This window comes from Gekko japonicus, unplaced genomic scaffold, assembly GCF_001447785.1.
Source record: "Gekko japonicus isolate JY-2015 unplaced genomic scaffold, Gekko_japonicus_V1.1 scaffold2681, whole genome shotgun sequence".
NCBI classification, from domain to species: Eukaryota; Metazoa; Chordata; class Lepidosauria; order Squamata; family Gekkonidae; genus Gekko; species Gekko japonicus.
Window position 1 is genome coordinate 11,069 of NW_015170971.1, and position 17,695 is coordinate 28,763.

General features: G+C 51.8%; 1 protein-coding gene across 1 annotated transcript in view; it reads left to right on the top strand.

The window, feature by feature from the left end:
• The window catches only part of LOC107116919 (putative uncharacterized protein MYH16), a gene marked incomplete at its 5' end in the record, with an annotated part of 25,609 nt that extends 10,813 nt beyond the window's left edge, over positions 1-14,796 (top strand). The window contains 12 exons of the mRNA XM_015418945.1: positions 451-647; positions 1,712-1,844; positions 2,926-3,142; positions 3,366-3,502; positions 4,567-4,670; positions 7,141-7,333; positions 7,942-8,145; positions 8,480-8,605; positions 9,809-9,979; positions 10,971-11,171; positions 13,202-13,429; positions 14,719-14,796. Of these exons, the coding sequence (XP_015274431.1) occupies positions 451-647; positions 1,712-1,844; positions 2,926-3,142; positions 3,366-3,502; positions 4,567-4,670; positions 7,141-7,333; positions 7,942-8,145; positions 8,480-8,605; positions 9,809-9,979; positions 10,971-11,171; positions 13,202-13,405 (1,887 nt within the window). The remainder of the gene's footprint in view (positions 1-450; positions 648-1,711; positions 1,845-2,925; positions 3,143-3,365; positions 3,503-4,566; positions 4,671-7,140; positions 7,334-7,941; positions 8,146-8,479; positions 8,606-9,808; positions 9,980-10,970; positions 11,172-13,201; positions 13,430-14,718) is intronic.
• Between the last annotated feature and the right edge of the window lie 2,899 nt (positions 14,797-17,695).

Sequence of the window (17,695 nt, forward strand, 5' to 3'; positions counted from 1 at the left end):
AGTTCGAGACCCGAGTGTGCCGCATGACGGAGTGAGCTCCCGTCTCTAGTTCCAGCTCCTGTCAACCTAGCAGTTCGAAAGCAAGAAATTGCAAGTAGATAAATAGGTACCACTTCGGTGGGAAGGGAACAGCGTTCCGTGCGCCTTGGTGTTTAGTCATGCCGACCACATGACCACGGAAACATCTTCGGACAGCGCTGGCTCTTCGGCTTGGAAACGGAGATGAGCACCGCAACCCTAGAGTCAGATTCAACTGGCTTTCGAGCAAGGGAACCTTTACCTTTAACATCTTAGAGCACTTGTTAACGATCCTGTTTTATCGTGTTTTATTCTGTCTATTTATTGGCACAAAGTGCCCTGCCTGTAAGCCGCCCTGAGACCTTTGTGGGGAGGGCGGGGTATACATTTAATAAAATTAAAAAATAAAATAAAATAAATTGGCGTTTTTAGGCCCGAAGCACGGCCATGGTGAGCCTGGCCAACACCAGACACGATCTGGACCTGATGAAAGAGCAGCTGGAGGAGGAACAGGGGGGCAAAGCCGAGCTGCAGCGCCTGGTCTCCAAGCTCAACACCGAAGTCACCACCTGGAGAACCAAATACGAGACTGACGCCATTCAGAGGACGGAGGAGCTGGAAGAGACCAAGTGAGCGGGATTGGAGGGGGGGGGTTTCTGCTAAGAGGGGGGACACGCAGTCCGTGCGGAAGGTCTTGCACTGATTGGGTGCGGGGCGAGAGTCCCCCGGAGAGGGAAGTGTCTTGTTATCACATGTCTGTCCCAAGGGTGCTACCGCCGTTCCCCACAGGAGGAGGATTGCTTCCGGCAGGCTGAGAGCCAGTGTGGTGTAGCGGTTAAGAGCGGTGGACTCTAGTCTGGAGAACTGGGTTTGATTCCCTGCTCCACGTGAAGCCAGTTGGGTGACCTCGGGCCAGTCACAGCTCGCTCACAGCTGTTCTCTCACAGCTCTCTCAGCCCCACCTGCCTCACACGGTGTCTGTTGTGGGGAAAGGAAGGGAAGGAGATTGTAAGCTGCTCTGAGACTCCTTCGGGTAACGAAGGGCGGATTATAAAACCCAAGTCTTTTTCTTCTTCTTCGGTCAGTCACAGTTCTCTCAGAGCTCTCTCAGCCCCACATGCCTCCCAGGGTGTCTGCTGTGGGGAGAGGAAGGGAAGGAGATTGTAAACTGCTCTGAGACGCCGAGTGAATGACGGGGTATAAATCCAATCTCTTCTTCTTCCTCCTCCTCTTCTTCTTCTTCGTTTGATTTCCCAATCCACCACATGCAGCCAGCTGGGTGACCTTAGGTGACCAGCTGTAGGTTGGGAAATGCCTGGAGATTTGGGGGTGGAGCCTAGTGAGGGTGGGGTTAGGGGAGGGGAAGGGGGGGCCTTTGCAGGGATGTGATGCCATAGATAGAATCCACCCCCCATGGCAGCCATTTTCCACAGGGGAACCAGTTTCTGTTGTCTGGGCATCAGTTGTAATTCCAGGAGCTCTCCAGGCCCCACCTAGAGGTTGGCAGCCATACCCAATACACCTGAAAATCACATTTCAGACCAGAAGTCCCACCCAGCGCATGGACTCTGGACAGACCAGGCCACAGTCTAACATGTGAATTTCTGATCCCTTCTGGCAATGTCTGCTGCCCAGCTGCCATAACTGCCCTCAGCTACAAGGCTGACAGTGTTGCCCTCCTTTCTTCTTACAGGAGGAAGTTGGCTTCCCGTCTCCAGGAGGCAGAGGAGACGGCTGAGGCGGCGCAAGCCCGGGCTGCCAGCATGGAGAAAACCAAACAGAGGCTTCAGATGGAAGTGGAAGACCTCACCTTAGATCTTGAGAAGGTGAGGGAGGGGAGTGGCGTCACCCAGCCGGTTATGGAATCTTTTATTGGCTAACCAGAGCGACAGCGCAAACTACCCCGCCCACCCAGAACCTAGTGCTATCGAGCTAGCAGGAATACTTCTACTGCTACTTGTGATGAATTGTTATTAACAGGGGTCATTTCGTAGAAAAAGAGCTAGGGGAACTCATTAGCATATGCCACACCCCCTGACATCACTGGAAGTGTGTCATAAGGCCACACACCCTGACATCACCGGAAGTGTGTCATAAGGCCACACACCCCGCCCCCAACGGTCCCGGCCGCCACCGCCGGCCTTGCAGCTCCACTGCCGAGCCCCATGAGGGAACTTACCCTCCCTCTTCTCCTGCCTCCTCCTGGCTGAATGAGGGCCGGAAGCGGGGCAGCCGGAAGCAGGGGGTGGGGCTTCGTCATGTGCCCCGCCCCCGTACCTCACCCGGGGGAACTGCGATCCCCTACGATCCCCCCGAAATGACCTCTGGTTATTAATGTTTTTATTGTTTTTACCTTGTTTTATATGGGCGTTGCCCCGTGTAAGTCCCCTGAGCCCGCTTTGCGGGGAGGGCGGGGTAAAAATCCCAATAAATAAATAAATACTACTACTACTACTACTTCTATTACTACTACTACTACTACTACTACTAATAGAAGAAGAAGAGAATTATTATTATCGTATGGCATTGTGTGTAGTATTCGCCAGGAGATCCTAAAACTGTCTGGCAGCCAGAACCTCTGGCTCTTTTACCTTTATGCACCACTAGGTGGCGAGCTAGACTTGTTTTTAAGTCAAGAGACATTTCAGAGGCGTTTTTCCGTTGCCTGCCTCTGCCTCATGTCCCTGGTATTCCTTGTTGGTCTCCCATCCAAGTACTAACCAGGGCTGACCCTGCTTAGCTTCCGAGATCTGACGAGATCAAGCTCGCCTGGGCTATCCAGGTCTAGCGGGGAAACTCTGCCGGCCAAGTGAACTGTGAAGAACTGTCTGCGTGCCAGGCAGAAGGGATCCATAGTGGCCGATGGGATTGTACATAATGCACGACTCCTTGGTTCCCTTTCCCCAGGCCAACGCCGCCTGCGCGGTCCTCGACAAGAAGCAGCGGGCCTTCGACAAGATGCTGGCGGAGTGGCAGCAGAAGTGCGAGGAGGTGCAGGTGGAGCTGGACAACTCCCAGAAGGAGTGCCGCATGTACATGACGGAGAACTTCAAGCTCAAGACTGCCTACGAGGAAGCCCTGGAGCACCTGGAGTCCGTCAAGAAAGAGAACAAGACCCTCCAGGGCAAGTATAGCGGGGCGGGGATACGTCTCTCCCGTATGCATCTTAGGGCACACACAACGGTCAGGGCGCTTCAAAAGCCGGGGTTGACTCTGACTAGAACCTTCTCCCGCAATCTCCCTTCAGAGCGGTTGGCGGGAGGGCCGCAGCAACGGCTCCCCCATCCGGCCCTCAGCCGCCAGATTCAATATCTTTGCCTGCCTGTGTTTGCGTCCCCTTCCTTCAGAGGAGATCAAGGATCTGATCGACCAGCTGGGCGAGGGAGGGAGAAGCGTGCACGAGTTGCAGAAGATGAAGAAGAAACTGGAGGTCGAGAAGGATGAGCTGCAGATGGCTCTGGAGGAGGCCGAGTCTTCCCTGGAGGTGACGTTTTTCTGTTCTGTTAGCCCTGATACGTTTAGCGACTCTGCGGGTGCAGTCAGACGGTGGGCTGGGAGTGGTGTAAACCGCTCCGGTTCCAACTGGACGAATTTGATCCGGGGGAAGCGCGATCACACTCACTTCTCACTGCGCAGCACATCGCTCCCCGGCATCCACACTTCAGGCGCTCAGCTACAAGGTCAGCGATAAGGAGCAGCGGGCGCCGAGGGGAATGGAATGCAGGCTCGGCTGGTACACAGGTCAAGCGAGCAAACTGCGACCCATAAACCTTATGGCAGCCTAGCTGACATTTCCAAGCCGGTGTTCCCTCTAAGCTGAGTCAGTGTGAGCCAGCTCACAGTTTCTTAGCCTCCGGCTCACCCATTTTTGTCTTCGCTCAGGAAGGGATGGGGCTCCAGAGCAAACTAATGTATGCAGCAGCCCAATCGCTGGCTCACCACTCTAACGCCGGTAGCTCACAAGGTAGAATTTTTGCTCACAAGACTCCACAGCTTAGAGGGAACATTGTTCCAAGCCCTCTGTTCTGTGTGGTCGCACCCTCGCACATTGGAAGCATCGCACCCACAGTCAGGTCCCACAGCAAGTCACTCTTCACACACGTTTCCTACGAAGCGTTATGCTTTATTAGTGTACAGAACTGGTACCATGTCCACAGGATTATTGTTAGGAATGACTAGAAGGCGGGAACATCCCAATACATATAGCTGGGCAAGGCAACTAGCTAAGCAAATGAACTTCGAGCGTGCGCGTGTGGGAATACCCCCGGCGGGAGATTACATAATGAGCGGGAGAGTCGCAGGGTTTCCCGAGAGCAGAAAGAGTCACACCGAAAGTGAACCGCAAGCCCACCCTAGCTCACAAGGCCAGACTGATAACGGCGTCTAGCTCCCACGGTCTCCCTGGCATGTTCACTGCAAGCTGCTGAGCTGCGAGCAAGCGGGAACGGGGAAGGACCGAAGACATAAAAATGGCAGTTAGCCGACAGATTTAAACCCCTCTTTCGAAAGCCCGCTATTCCAAGCCTCTGCTCGTTTGTTTGCCGACAGGTGGAAGAGAGCAAACTCATCCGCATCCAGCTGGAGTTGGCCCAGGTCAAAGCAGACATCGACAGGAGGATACACGAGAAGGAAGAAGAGTTTGAAGCTACAAGGTACGGAAGGCGGGAGACTCAAATTTATTTTTTTTAAAATATTTTTTATTAATTTTTTAAAGAGAAAGGGAGGGAGGGAGATAAGGGGTGAGGGAGGGTATGCGACAAGGAAGGGGGGGAGATAGTGCTTACAACTACTTCTAGTAACTCCGTTACATTCCATTAACAATTCTACTACTACAATCAATCGTGTTAACTCAGATCACTCAAGTCCAAACATTTCTTAATACCTGTAGCAGAAATTATTGCCTTTACAGTTTATTGCGTTTGGGAGATTCAAACTTGTTTTAGGCCCCCATCTGCACAAGACATACTGGAGAAAGCTTTTTCTGAACAGCTATCTTTGTGTGTGGCCAGATTCAAATCCAGTAGCATGTTAAAGACCAACGAAATGTTGGGGGTATGAGAGTCAGAAAGCTCATACCCCGAAAATCTTGTTAGTCTCTAAGGCAGGAGTGTCAACCATATGGCCCGTGGGCCGGAATCGGCCCATCCAGGGCACTTATCTGGCCCGCGAGCAACTGGTCATTACCAGTGTTTCCTCTACGCTGAATTAGTGTGAGCTAGCTCATCGTTAGCAAGACCCATCCAATGCTGAGGTTCCACGTCACATGACTCAGCCATTCCCACTTTTTAAAAATATTCTTATAATTTTTTATTTATTATTAATTTCAGTGCGAAAACAAACATGTAACAGTGAAACTGTAACCTTCCGGAAAAACCTATCAAACAGAAACTTACTAACACAGAGACAGTCTAATATAAAAATATAGCACTTAAATATAACAACAATCTAAATTATACAATATAATCTCAATATTAATAGTGTCTAATGTACATATGTGATTATTTCACGGTACTTCTGAGGTATAAGTTGCGATTGAACTGAAGAATGTCCAGAAGCATAGTCCAAAAATGGGATCCGTTTGGACAACAAAGTTGGGTCTGTATTTTGGCCTTCAGAGGTATTAATGATATCCGATATTTTGTCCATTACAAAAAATTCCTAAATTTTAACGAGCCAATGTGATGTTGATAATGGGTTGGAGTCTTCCTAGCTGGTGGTGATTACGGTTTTCGCTGCCGGTAATAAGAGGGAAATAAGTTCTTGGCGGAGTTTAGGTACTTGATTGTCTTGCCAAAGAGCCAGTTTGGTGTAGTAGTTAAGGGCGCGGACTCTAATCTGGGAGAACCGGGTTTGATTCCCCACTCCTCCACTTGCACCTGACTGGATGACCTTAAGAACATAAGAACATAGGAGACGCCAATGTTGGATCAGGCCAAAGGCCCATCCAGTCCAACACTCTGTGTCACACAGTGGCCAGAAATACCAGGTGCCATCAGGAGGTCCACCAGTGGGGCCAGGACATTAGAAGCCCTCCCACTGTTGACCCCCCCCCAAGCACCAAGAAGACAGAGCATCACTTGTCCCAGAGCCCCTAGCTATACCTTGTGGCTAATAGCCACTGATGGACCTCTGCTCCATAGGCTTATCTAATTCCCTTTTGAAGCCGTCCATGCTTGTAGCCGCCACCACCTCCTGTGGCAGTGAATTCCATGTGTTAATCACTCTTTGGGTGAAGAAGTACTTCCTTTTATCCATTCTAACTCGCCTGCTCAGCAATTTCATTGAGTGCCCACGAGTTCTTGTATTGTGAGAAAGGGAGAAAAGTACCTCTTTCTCTACCTGCTCTACCCCATGCATAATCTTATAAACCTCAATCATGTCTCCCCTCAGTCGTCGTTTCTCCAAGCTAAAGAGCCCTAAGTGCTTTAACCTTTCCTCTTAGGGAAAGTGTTCCAATCCTTTTATCATTCTAGTTGTCATTTTCTGCACATTTTCCAAAGCTATAATATCCTTTTTGAGGTGTGGTGACCAGAACTGTACACAGTACTCCAAATGAGGTCGCACCATCGATTTATACAAGGGCATTATGATACTGGCTGATTTGTTTTCAATTCCCTTCCTAATAATCCCCAGCATAGCATTGGCCTTTTTTATTGCAGTTGAAAGGATCAGGTAGGAGGTGATGTGAAAGACCTCTGCCTGAGATCCTGGAGAGCTGCTGCTAGTCTTGAGTAGACAATACTGACTGTGATGGACCAAGGGTCTGATTCCAGATAAGGCAGCTTCCTTATCTGGAATCAGACCATGGACCTTGGGCAAGCCATAGCTCTGATAAGAGCTGTCCTTGAAAAAAGAGCAGTTTCTGTCAGAGCTCTCTCAGCCCCACCGACCTCCCAGGGTGTCTGTTGTGGGGAGGGGAAGGGAAAGGAGTCTGTAAGACGCTCTGAGACACCTTTGGGTAGTGAAGGGCAGCGGGGTATAAATCCAATCTCTTCTTCTTCTTCAAGATCCAATAGAACCAGGTCAGGTGACCTATCAGTGTCGTATCCTGTGATATCTTTAATATAACCAAATATCTTTAACCAGTTTAACCCACTTGACTGCATTTGCTTTCTGCCGTAGGAAGAACCACCAGCGCGCCATCGAGTCCCTGCAGTCCAGCCTGGAGATGGAGGCGAAAGGACGTGCCGAGGCCCTCCGCTTGAAGAAGAAGATGGAGACGGACCTGAACGAGATGGAGATCCAGCTGGACCACGCCAACAAGAACAACAGCGAGCTGGTCAAGACGCTGAAGAAGCTGCAGCAGCAGATTAAGGTGTGTGTGTGTGGGGGCAGATTCACAGGGAAACAGGGCGGGGGGGGACCACGGCAAAGGAAGTCAGCGCCCGAGAGAAACTCTCACTGCCCAGGACAAGGCAGAGGGACAGGGTCCTGCTAACTGTTCTCCTGAGAGCCAGTTTGGTGCAGTGGTTAAGTGCGCGGGCTCTAATCTGGGAGAACCGGGTTTGATTCCCCACTCATCCACTTGCAGCTGCTGGATGACCTTGGGCAAGCCATAGTTCTGGCATGAGCTGTCCTTGAAAAAGAGCCGTTTCTGTCAGAGCTTTCTTAGCCCTGCCTACCTCACAGGGTATCAGTTGTGGGGAGGGGAAGGGAAAGGAAATTGTAAGCTGCTCTGAGTGAAGGGCGGGGTATAATTCTTCTTCTTCTTCTTTGAAGCAGGGGTGACTTAAGAGGGTGGGCAAGGCCAGGCCACCTTCAGAGGGTGGTAAAGTCAGGACGCTTGCTTGTGGCAGCAAAATGAGCCCCCCCCCCCGGATACACGGTACAATTCGCTCCCCACTGCCAGAGAATAGGCGGTGGAGTCACTCAGTCACCTGACAAGCATTGGCCGTACGCCACTCTCACCCTTTGCGCCCACAGGACGTTCAGACGCAGATGGACGAGGACGCCCGTCAGCACGAGGAGCTCCGCGAGCAGTACAACCTCCAGGAGCGCCGGCTCAGCCTCCTGCAGACCGAGCTGGAGGAAGTCCGCACCGGCTTGGAGGGCAGCGAGCGCTCGCGCAAGCTCATCGAGCAGGAGCTGGTGGACGTCACCGAGAGGCAAAACGAGCTTAGCATTCAGGTGATAACTACGGGTGGTCGGTCTCCCTCTCCGGGATTAGTAGACACTGGTTCAGGTGTAGCGCATTGAACTTGGCGGCAAAGCTAAAGAAACCTCGGCTGCGTCGGCGCTAGGGCCCTCTTCCGCTGCGCCGGCGCTAGGGCGCCCCTTTTTCTTGCAGCTGGTTGCAAGGCAGAATTAAAACTGTGGTTTCGATGACCCCTAAAAAAACCCCTACCGGGTGCTTTCCCCGCAGGAACGTTCCTGCTCTGGGTCTACTCCGAAGTTCAATCCCGTTCTGTAAAAGTTCTTCTCCCTGCAGTTTCCCTTGGTAACATTCCGCTCCCCTTTGCAGAACCAAACCCTGCTGGTGATCAAGCGCAAGCTGGAGTCCGACCTCCAGCGCATCACCAACGAACACGAGGAGATCATCAGTGAGTTCCGAGCAGCGGACGAGAGAGCAAAGAAAGCCGTGACTGACGTGAGTTCCGTCCGCGGGTTCGGCGCGGGGCCTTGGGATACACTGGAGACCCTTTCCAGACAGGGATGAAGGGGCCGTAGCTCAGTGGTAGAGCATCTGCTTGGCATGCAGAAGGCCCAGGTCCAATCCCTGGCATCTCCCGTTAAAAGGACCAGGTCTTAGGTGATGTGGATGTCCTTGAGCTGAGACCCTGGAGAGCTGCTGCCAGTCTGTGTAGACAATACCTACCTCAATAGACGAAGGGTCTGACTCAGTATAAGGCAGCTTTTCACGTGCTTCTAGTGATACATTTTAGAATGAGCTGCCCCTAGATTGTTGATGTTACAGGAAAGTCTTTGTGCCCAAAGGGATACAAACTGGCCAGCACCTTTTTATATACCCAATACTGTGAAATTAAAGACCAAAGAATCGCCTCCAAAAATTCTACGCATTACTATCAGGGTTGGGAATACCCTGCGCAAAGTGAAACAGAATGGCGTCGAGGTAATCTAGAGACTGCGATGCCATCCCTGACTCCCACGACCCGCACGAATGATGTACTCTCTCTTATTTTGCCTCATATTAGCAAATTTTCAGAATATTTTTGTCTGTGTAATTTAGCAAAGAAACGACAGAAGTCACTAAAGGCCTTCCCCCAAATCACCGGGAATCTTGTTTTACAGTTTGGTGTAGTGGTTAAGAGCAGCGGACTCTAATCTGGGAGAACCCAGTTTGATTTCCCACTCCTCCACAAGCAGCTGCTGGTGTGACCTTGGGTCAGTCACAAGTTCTCTCAGAGCTGTCCTCTCAAGAGCAGTTCTCAAAAGAGCTCTCTCAGCCCCACCAACCTCACAGGGTGTTGTGGGGAGAGGAAGGGAAAGGAGATTGGAAGCTGCTCTGAGACTCCGAGTGAAGGGCAGGGCATAAATCCAACTCTTCTTCTTCATCCTTCCGGCTCTTGACATTTTGGCAAGCCATCTTTGAACCTTTTCAAGCATACTTACAGAGCCCCGAGGGCTAGAAACTTGCTTTTAAAATGTTCCCTAAAGTTCTCGGGAAGACGAATTCTGTCTCCTATCTCTGCACTTTTCCCGCTCTCTTGCAAAAAATGGCCGTGTTGGTCATGACACGACAAGCCTTAATGCTCTGAAAGTGTTTGATGTTCCTTGTGAATAATCATGTCTTGACCGTCTTTATTCCCCTCCCCCTTCCCCCCAATTTCAGGCGACGCGGATGGCAGAGGAACTGCGCCAGGAACAGGATCACTCCATGCACCTGGAGAAGATTAAGAAGAACTACGAGGTCACCATAAAGGATCTGCAAGTCAAGATCGAGGAAGCGGAGCAACAGGCCCTGAAAGGAGGGAAACGCACCATCATGAAGCTGGAAACCAAAGTGAGAAGGACATCTTTCCCTTCATTCTCTTCTCCGGCAGAAACACCGGTCACTCCCCCCACTTTCGAGAGCATTCAAAAAGACATTCAGTGGCCAAAATTGTGTCCCGTTAATCAACACCCTTACACCCCCCCCCCCCCCCCCCCCCAGGCTACAAGCAGACCATAAAAACAGCTTCAAAAACCGGAACCTCTCAGCCAAAAGTCTGAGTAAATAGAAACATTTTGGCCTGGTGCCTAAAAGCCAATAAGGCACCAGGAAAGCCTCAAGGCCGTTCCGAAGGCGAGGGGCCAACACTGAAAAAGCCCTGTGTTTGCCACCCTCCTCACCTCTGTAGGTGGAGGTACAGAATGCTGAACTCAGGATCATCTGGGTATCCTTATCTCCGTATCTCGGGTAAAGACAGGGTGAACTGCTTTCTTAAATCCTTAAGGAAATAGTCCCATTTTAAGCCCTTCCTTCATTCCTCCCTCCCTCCCTCCCCCCCCCCCCCACCTCCCCCAACCATATTCCCCATCATATTCTCCAGTGACCTCCTGTCTGTCTTACTTCCCAGCAGGGGTCATTTCGTAGAAAAAGAGGTTATGCTCATTAGCATAACTCATTTGCATATGCCACACCCCCTGACCTCACCGGAAGTGTGTCAGAAGGCCACACCCACCGCTCAGGCTCCACTGGACTCTTTTGGATTGCTAGCTATTGGGGGGGATGTGCAGATCTGCCCTCACAGAGGAGGGAGAGCTTGTACCTGAATAAAACTTGGGCTTAAAGGTGCCACTGGACTGTTTTGGACCGGGCCGGGGGGAGCTCTGCAACTTACCTGTCTGCTTCTTGCTCTGACTGAGGGCAGTTGGGAGCAGGGGGCGGGGCTTGTTGCATGTGCCCGCCCCCCGGGCTCTTTACTGCCGGAGCTCCGCTCCTGTGCGCTCCGGCCGGATATGAACCCTGCTTCCCAGCATCTGACCCTCTCCGTCTCCCTTTTTGCTTTCAGATTAAGGAACTGGAGACTGAGCTGGACTCCGAGCAGAAGCGGCACGTGGAGACGGTGAAAGTCCTGCACAAGAACGAGCGGCGCCTGAAGGAGCTGGTCTTCCAGACCGAGGAGGACCACAAGACCAACCAGCGCATGCAAGAGCTAGTAGAGAAGCTGCAGAACAAGCTGAAGACGTACAAGAGGCAGATCGACGAGGCCGTAAGTATCTCTTTGCTTCGGCACCGGGCGGGGTCCCCAACGTGGTGCCCCGGGGCGCCACAGTGCCCGTCAGTACCTCACGTGTTGCCCACTAAGCGTTTTCAGAAAGTGGGTGGGGCTCCTGCCCAGCACAGCTTCTGATTGGCCACGGGAGATCTGATGGGCTGTGCAGACTGAAATAACGTCACCTTGGCGGCAGCTGCCACCAACATTGGTTTTATTCTTCCTCTCCCTCCCGTTTCCCAGGATGTTTTTTAAAATTACCTTTTCCCCTTCATTTGGACTCCCCCTGGGTGTGTGCATGGCTCCGCCTCCTTTGGCAGCCATTTTGTGGCTGCACCCACCACCAATGCTCCCTCTAAGCTGTGGAGTCTTGTGAGCAAGAATTCTACTTTGTGAGCTCCTGGCATTAAAGTTGTGAGCGAGCGATTTGGCTGCTGCATAAATTAGTTTGCTCTGGAGCCATCCCTTCCTGAGCCAAGACGAAAATGGATGAGCCAGAGGCTAAAATACTGTGAGCTAGCTCACACTAACTCAGCTTAGAGGGAACACTGCCCACCACCCCATGTCAGAATTCCAAATGTGCCCGCAGGGTCAAAAAGGTTGTGCTTTAGAGCCTCCCCACAACAATCATACCCAGGATCAGTTGGCGCTCTGTGTGGATTACACCCTCCCATTCATTCTAGTGGGGATCATGGAGAACATCCATGTCAGTCGTGTCCCTGGATTAGATCCGCCTGCGGGGAGAGCCAGCGTGGTCTAGTGGTTAAGAGCGGCGGACTCTAATCTGGAGAACTGGGTTTGATTCCCCATTCCTCCACCGGCAACCAGCTGGGTGACCTTGGGTCAGTCACAGCTCTCTCAGCCCCCCAAACAAGTCTAGCTCGCCACCTAGTGGTGCAAAAGCGCTAAAAGAGCTAGAACTTCAGGCTGCCAAACAATCTTAGGATCTCCTGGCTATACTACCCACACTGCCATATGATAATTATTAATTATTAGATCCGCCTGTCTCCTTCTCTACCTTAGAGCCACACCTGAGGCTGCTGTCTCACCTTGCCGCATGGCAAGGCTGCTTTGTGGCATCAGGTACCAGTTCAATAGATGCCAACCACCCAGCACACCGACTGAGAAAACCATCAGTAACATACCCGGTTATTACATGTAGCTACACTCCTGAGCCTCCGTAATGTTCTGCCCAAGGCCTGTGGGGATCCTCGCCAAACCCATTCCTTTCAGGCCTGAGATCTTTGACCTGTTGCCAGCTGCACGAAACTGTTCATCTTTCTAACCATTCTGCTGGTTTCCATTTCTGTCGGAGATGTAAGAGTCTTGCTTAAATTAAGGAGGTTCCATTTTGCTTTCTTCCAGCAGAGGTTTGGAGAAGCGGTTAACATGACCATACGTCTGTCTTCCTCAGAATGCCCTCTGTCTTCCCCATGCACCCTCTGTCTTCTCCTGAACGTCCCCTGTCTTCTTCTGAATGCCCCCCGTCTTCCCCTCGGAATGCCCCGTCTTTCCCTTGGAAGCATAGGTTTGGAGAAGTGGTTAACATGCCCATACGTCTGTCTTCCTCAGAATGCCCTCTGTCTTCCCCATGCACCCTCTGTCTTCTCCTGAACGTCCCCTGTCTTCTTCTGAATGCCCCCCGTCTTCCCCTCGGAATGCCCCGTCTTTCCCTTGGAAGCATAGGTTTGGAGAAGTGGTTAACATGACCGTACATCTGTCTTCCCCTTGGAAGCGTAAGTTTGGAGAAGCGGTTAACATGACCATGCGTCTGTCTTCCCCATGCACCCTCTGTCTTCCCCTGAATGTCCTGTCTTCTCCTGAACGCCCCGTCTTCTTCTGAACGCCCCCTGTCTTCCCCTCAGAATGCCCCGTCTTTCCCTTGGAAGCATAGGTTTGGAGAAGTGGTTAACATGACCGTACATCTGTCTTCCCCTTGGAATGCCCTCTGTCTTCCCTTCTACCTGTAGCCTGGCACTGACCCTTTTTTGCTCAAGCAATGCTCTTCTGATTTTAACTCTTTGTAGGAGGAGCAGGCTAACCAGAGCATGGCGAGGTACCGCAAAACCGTGCACGAGCTGGATGATGCCGAGGAGAGGGCCGGAATGGCCGAGTCGGCGCTGAACAAAATGCGCACCAGGCACCGGGTGTCAGCCGGCAAAGCGTTCACCTCGGTGGAAATCATCCAGGTCTCCAAGTCTTCCGCTTCCAAGTCGGCAGCGGAGGAATAGAGCCTGCCCTGGAACCCGCTGCCGGTAGGTGTGAGGTTTCTTCCCTTGCCTTTCAGGAGGCCGGGGAGCAGAGGCTCACTGCCGTGGAGAAATAACGCAGTGCTCGTTTCTAAAAAGAGCGCTTTGCATTAATTATCGGAACCAGTTTGGTGTAGGTGGCTAGGAGCACGGATCTGAGAGAACTGGGTTTGATTCTCCGCTCCTCCACATGCAGCTGCTGGTGTGGCCTTGGGTCAGTCACAAGTTCTTTCAGGGCTGTTCTCTCAAAGGCAGCTCTCAGAAGAGCTCCCTCAGCCCCGCCTACCTCCCAGGGTGTCTGTGGTGGGGAGGGGAAGGGAAAGGAAGGGCGGGGTATAAATCCTCCCCCTTCTTCTCTTCTTCAAGCAGCATCTCGATGAACACTTGTCAGGGACGCTTCAGGCTGATCCTGCATCTAGCAAGGGCATTGGACTAGATCAGGGGTGTCGAACATGTGGCCCGGGGGCCGGATGAGGCCCCCAGAGGGCTTCTGTCAGGCCCGCAGTAGAACTGGCTGTCTTCTGAGAGCCAGTTTGGTGTAGTGGTTAAGTGTGAGGACTCTAATCTGGGAGAACCGGGTTTGATTCCCCACTCCTCCACTTGCACCTGCTGATGTGACGTTGGCCTCACCGGGTGTCTGTTGTGGGGAGGGGAAGGGAACGGAGTTTGTAAGCCGCTCTGAGACTCCAAGTGAAGGGCGGGATGTAAATCCAATCTCTTCTTTTTCTCTTCTTCTTCTTCCTGATTTTTCTTCCAGTTCTGCTGCTGCTGCATCATTGTAGGTTTGCAGCTTACAGGTACACACCTGAACAACATACTCAGGATTGCAACAGCACAGGACATTTTGATGCAACAATTCAGAGCAAGAGGTCTCAGTGATCAGGCACTGTTAAATAAACAAAATATTGCCTTAAGCATATTTTGATTTTAAGTAAAAAAAAACCTTTGTGTTTGTGTCCTTTATGAAGTTTATATCTCCGCTACCTGGCGTTACCTTTTACGACACACCCGGCCCGGCCCAACAAGGTCTCGTTTACATCAGACCCGGCCCTCATAACAAATGAGTTCGACACCCCTGGACTAGATGGCCTGTATGGCCACTTCCGACTCTATGATCTGTGACTTTCTTGGCTGCCGCGTGCGGCATTTTCTCTCTTCGCTCCGCACTCATCCCTCCTCGAACTGGTGCCCCTCCACTGTCGTATGCGGGCTCTGTTTGCTCTCCGCTTGTCCACCTCGTCCCAGTCTCCCCACCCACCGCCTCCCCAGTTTAACCCTTTGCTCTCCGTTCACAGGGGGATAGACAAAGCCTCCGCCGGCACGCGGCCCCTTTGCAAGATAGCCACCGTAGTGATGACCGGAGCAGCCCAAGCCAATCGAAAAGACACCTGCGTAGAAGGAGACGGAAGGAAGGCCGGACGAGGAAAGCATCCGCCTCTGGGTGGGGTGGGGAGGAGAAATCTAAGTATCTGCAACATACAAGAGCTCAGCTCTCCCCACCGTCCTCCCCGGAGCGTATTTTGTTTACTGCTGAGGGTTGTACAGACACGTTTTCTCCGTTGGAACTGAGTATCTGTGTTTCTTTTCTAAACGCAGTCTGTTTGCGTTTTCATGTCAAGGACGGAAAACGCCGCGAAAGGGTTCCCTTGAGCTGTCTCTTGTAAATACCTCTCTCCCGCAAATAGTCCGAGCGCATAGTCTTAATAAAGCTTTTATCACACCGAAAAGGAACTTGGGCAAAGTTGATTCTTTTGTCGCGGGCCGCTACAGAGAACGAAAAGGAGCGCAGCCGTGTTTCCCGTAACTTCTTTCACTGCCCGCTCTCACTGACTACTCTAGACAGGGGACATTTCCTGCGGGAGCGCACAGGAGTGGAGCTCCGGCAGTAAGGAACCCAGGGGGCAGGCACATGCAACAAGCCCCACTCCTTGCTCCCAGCAGCCCTCAGTCAGACTCAGGCCACGAGGAGCAAGAAGCAGCCAGGTAAGTTGCAGAGCCTCCCCCTGGATTGCCTTCAGGTACAAGCTCTCCCTCCTCTGTGAGGGCAGATCTGCGCGTTCCCCCCCTCCCCATAGCTAGCAATCTAAAACAGTCCAGTGGCACCTTTAAGACCAAGTTCTATTCAGGTACAAGCTCTCCCTCCTCTGTGAGGGCAGATCTGCACGTTTCCCAATAGCTAGCAATCCAAAACAGTCCAGTGGAGCCTGAGCGGTGGGTGTTGCCTTCTGACATACTTCCGGTGAGGTCAGGGGGTGTGGCCTATGCAAATAAGTTATGCTAATGAGCTCCTGCACCTCTTTTTCTACAAAATGACCCCTGACTCTAGGGCAGGTCAAAAGTCTATGGTTACAATCCTCCAGGTAGAATCAGACTTCAGAGGTCAGATCTCCTGGAGAAAATGACTGATATTGCGGGTGGATTCCATGGCATTATACCCACACCGAGGTCCCTCCCCAAACCCTGTCCTCCCCAGGCACCTGTGTGACCAACAGAATTTAATTCTGGGTATGAGCTTCCATCTCGAGTTGCGGTGGCTCAGAGGTTAAGATGCTGAGCAGCAGACTGGAAGGTTGGTAGTTCTCCTAGTGCCACAGGTGAGCTCCCGTCTCTGGCCCCAGCTCCTGCCAACCTAGCATTTAGGAAGGAAGAAATTGCAAGTAGATAAATAGGTACCACTTTAGACGGGACGGCAAAGGATGAGATGGTTAGACAGTGTCATAGATGCAATGAACATGAAATTGAGCAAACTTCAGAGGACGGCAGAAGACAGGAAGGCCTGGCGTGATCTGGTCCATGGGGTCACGGAGAGTCAGATAATTCTTTGAGAGGTCAGTGTGGTGTCGTGGGCCGAGGGAGGGACTAGGACCCTTGGGCGACCTGAGTTTGAATCCCTACTCTGCCACGGAAGCTCGCTGGATCTGCACAAACTCTGAGCCTGGCCTACCTTACAGGGTTGTTGTGAGAAAAATGTCCTAAGCCAGTTTGAGTCCCAACTGTGGGGAGAAAAAGGGGATCTAAAGAAAAGCAAACCAACCTGTGAAGCCTCGGGATGTAGTCCACTGTGAAGCGGAATCCTATGCAAAACACCTCCCGTCAAAGCCCATTGAATTCAACAGGCTTCAACTGGAATAACCCCACATAGGATTGCATTGTCCGCCTCCAAATTCCTGTTGTGCGTGTGCGTGCCTACGGTAAAGCTGGCTCTGCGGCGTCCCCCTCCCCCAGCCGCAAAAGACAGTTGATAAAGCTGTTCTTACACGCAATGGCATTCCAGTTGGGCAATTTTCAACTGACCTAGTTGCAGAGCTCTTAATCTACAGAGCAAACTGGCGCAGACAGAGGGCAGAGGCCGTCTTTCACCCGCGTCCTTCCGTGGCCAGCTGGCGCGGGGTTTCTCGTGGCAAATCAGGTGGCCATCGTATGCACCCTTTTGTAGGAGACAGTTCCATGCAACACAACGGGACTCTCGCCTGAATGAATGTATGTAGGCTCAAGGCTTTTGAACAGAGCCACCCACACAAGATTTGGGGAATTTACACCCCTGTTGGTCCTTTTCACTCAAGCGACAGCTCTGTTCCTAACAGCAGCCGCTGAATTCTGTGGGAGAAAGTTACCGGGGAGTACCTAGATAATTTTTCATCTTTGTCTCATCACAAGCTACTTTTACACCTTTTTATTTGACAGATTTCCAACGCTTACCTTTGCTGCTGCGAGATTTTCCCATCGGTTTAGTGTGGTGTCTAGAGACAATGCTACTTAACAGATGCGTTTTTGACAGGCTTCCTCGGGAGGTGGCGGGCTCTCCTTCTTTGGAGGTTTCCAAACAGAGGCTAGATGGCCACCGGACAGCAATGCTGATTCTGTGAACTTAGGCAGATCACGAGAAGGGAGGGTTGCCTCAGTGCTTAGTTCTCGTGGCCAGTGTTCCCTCTAAGCTGAGTTTGTGTGAGCTAGCTCAAAGTTTTTTAGCCTCTGGCTCACATATTTTTGTCTTAGCTCAGGAAGGAGGGCTCCAGAGCAAACTAATTTATGGTGCAGCCAAGTCGCTCGCTCCCAACTTTAATGCCAGGAGCTCACAAAGTAGAATTTTTGCTCACAAGACTCCACAGCTTAGAGGGAGCATTGCGTGGCCCCTTCTTACACGTCCCGGGAAATGCCGATCACCACTTTGGGGTCAAGAAGCAATTTTTCTCCAGGCCAGTTTGGCTGGAGATCCTGGAGGCATCTTGTCATCTTCTGGGCATGGAACAGCAGTCACTTGGGGGTGTGCAG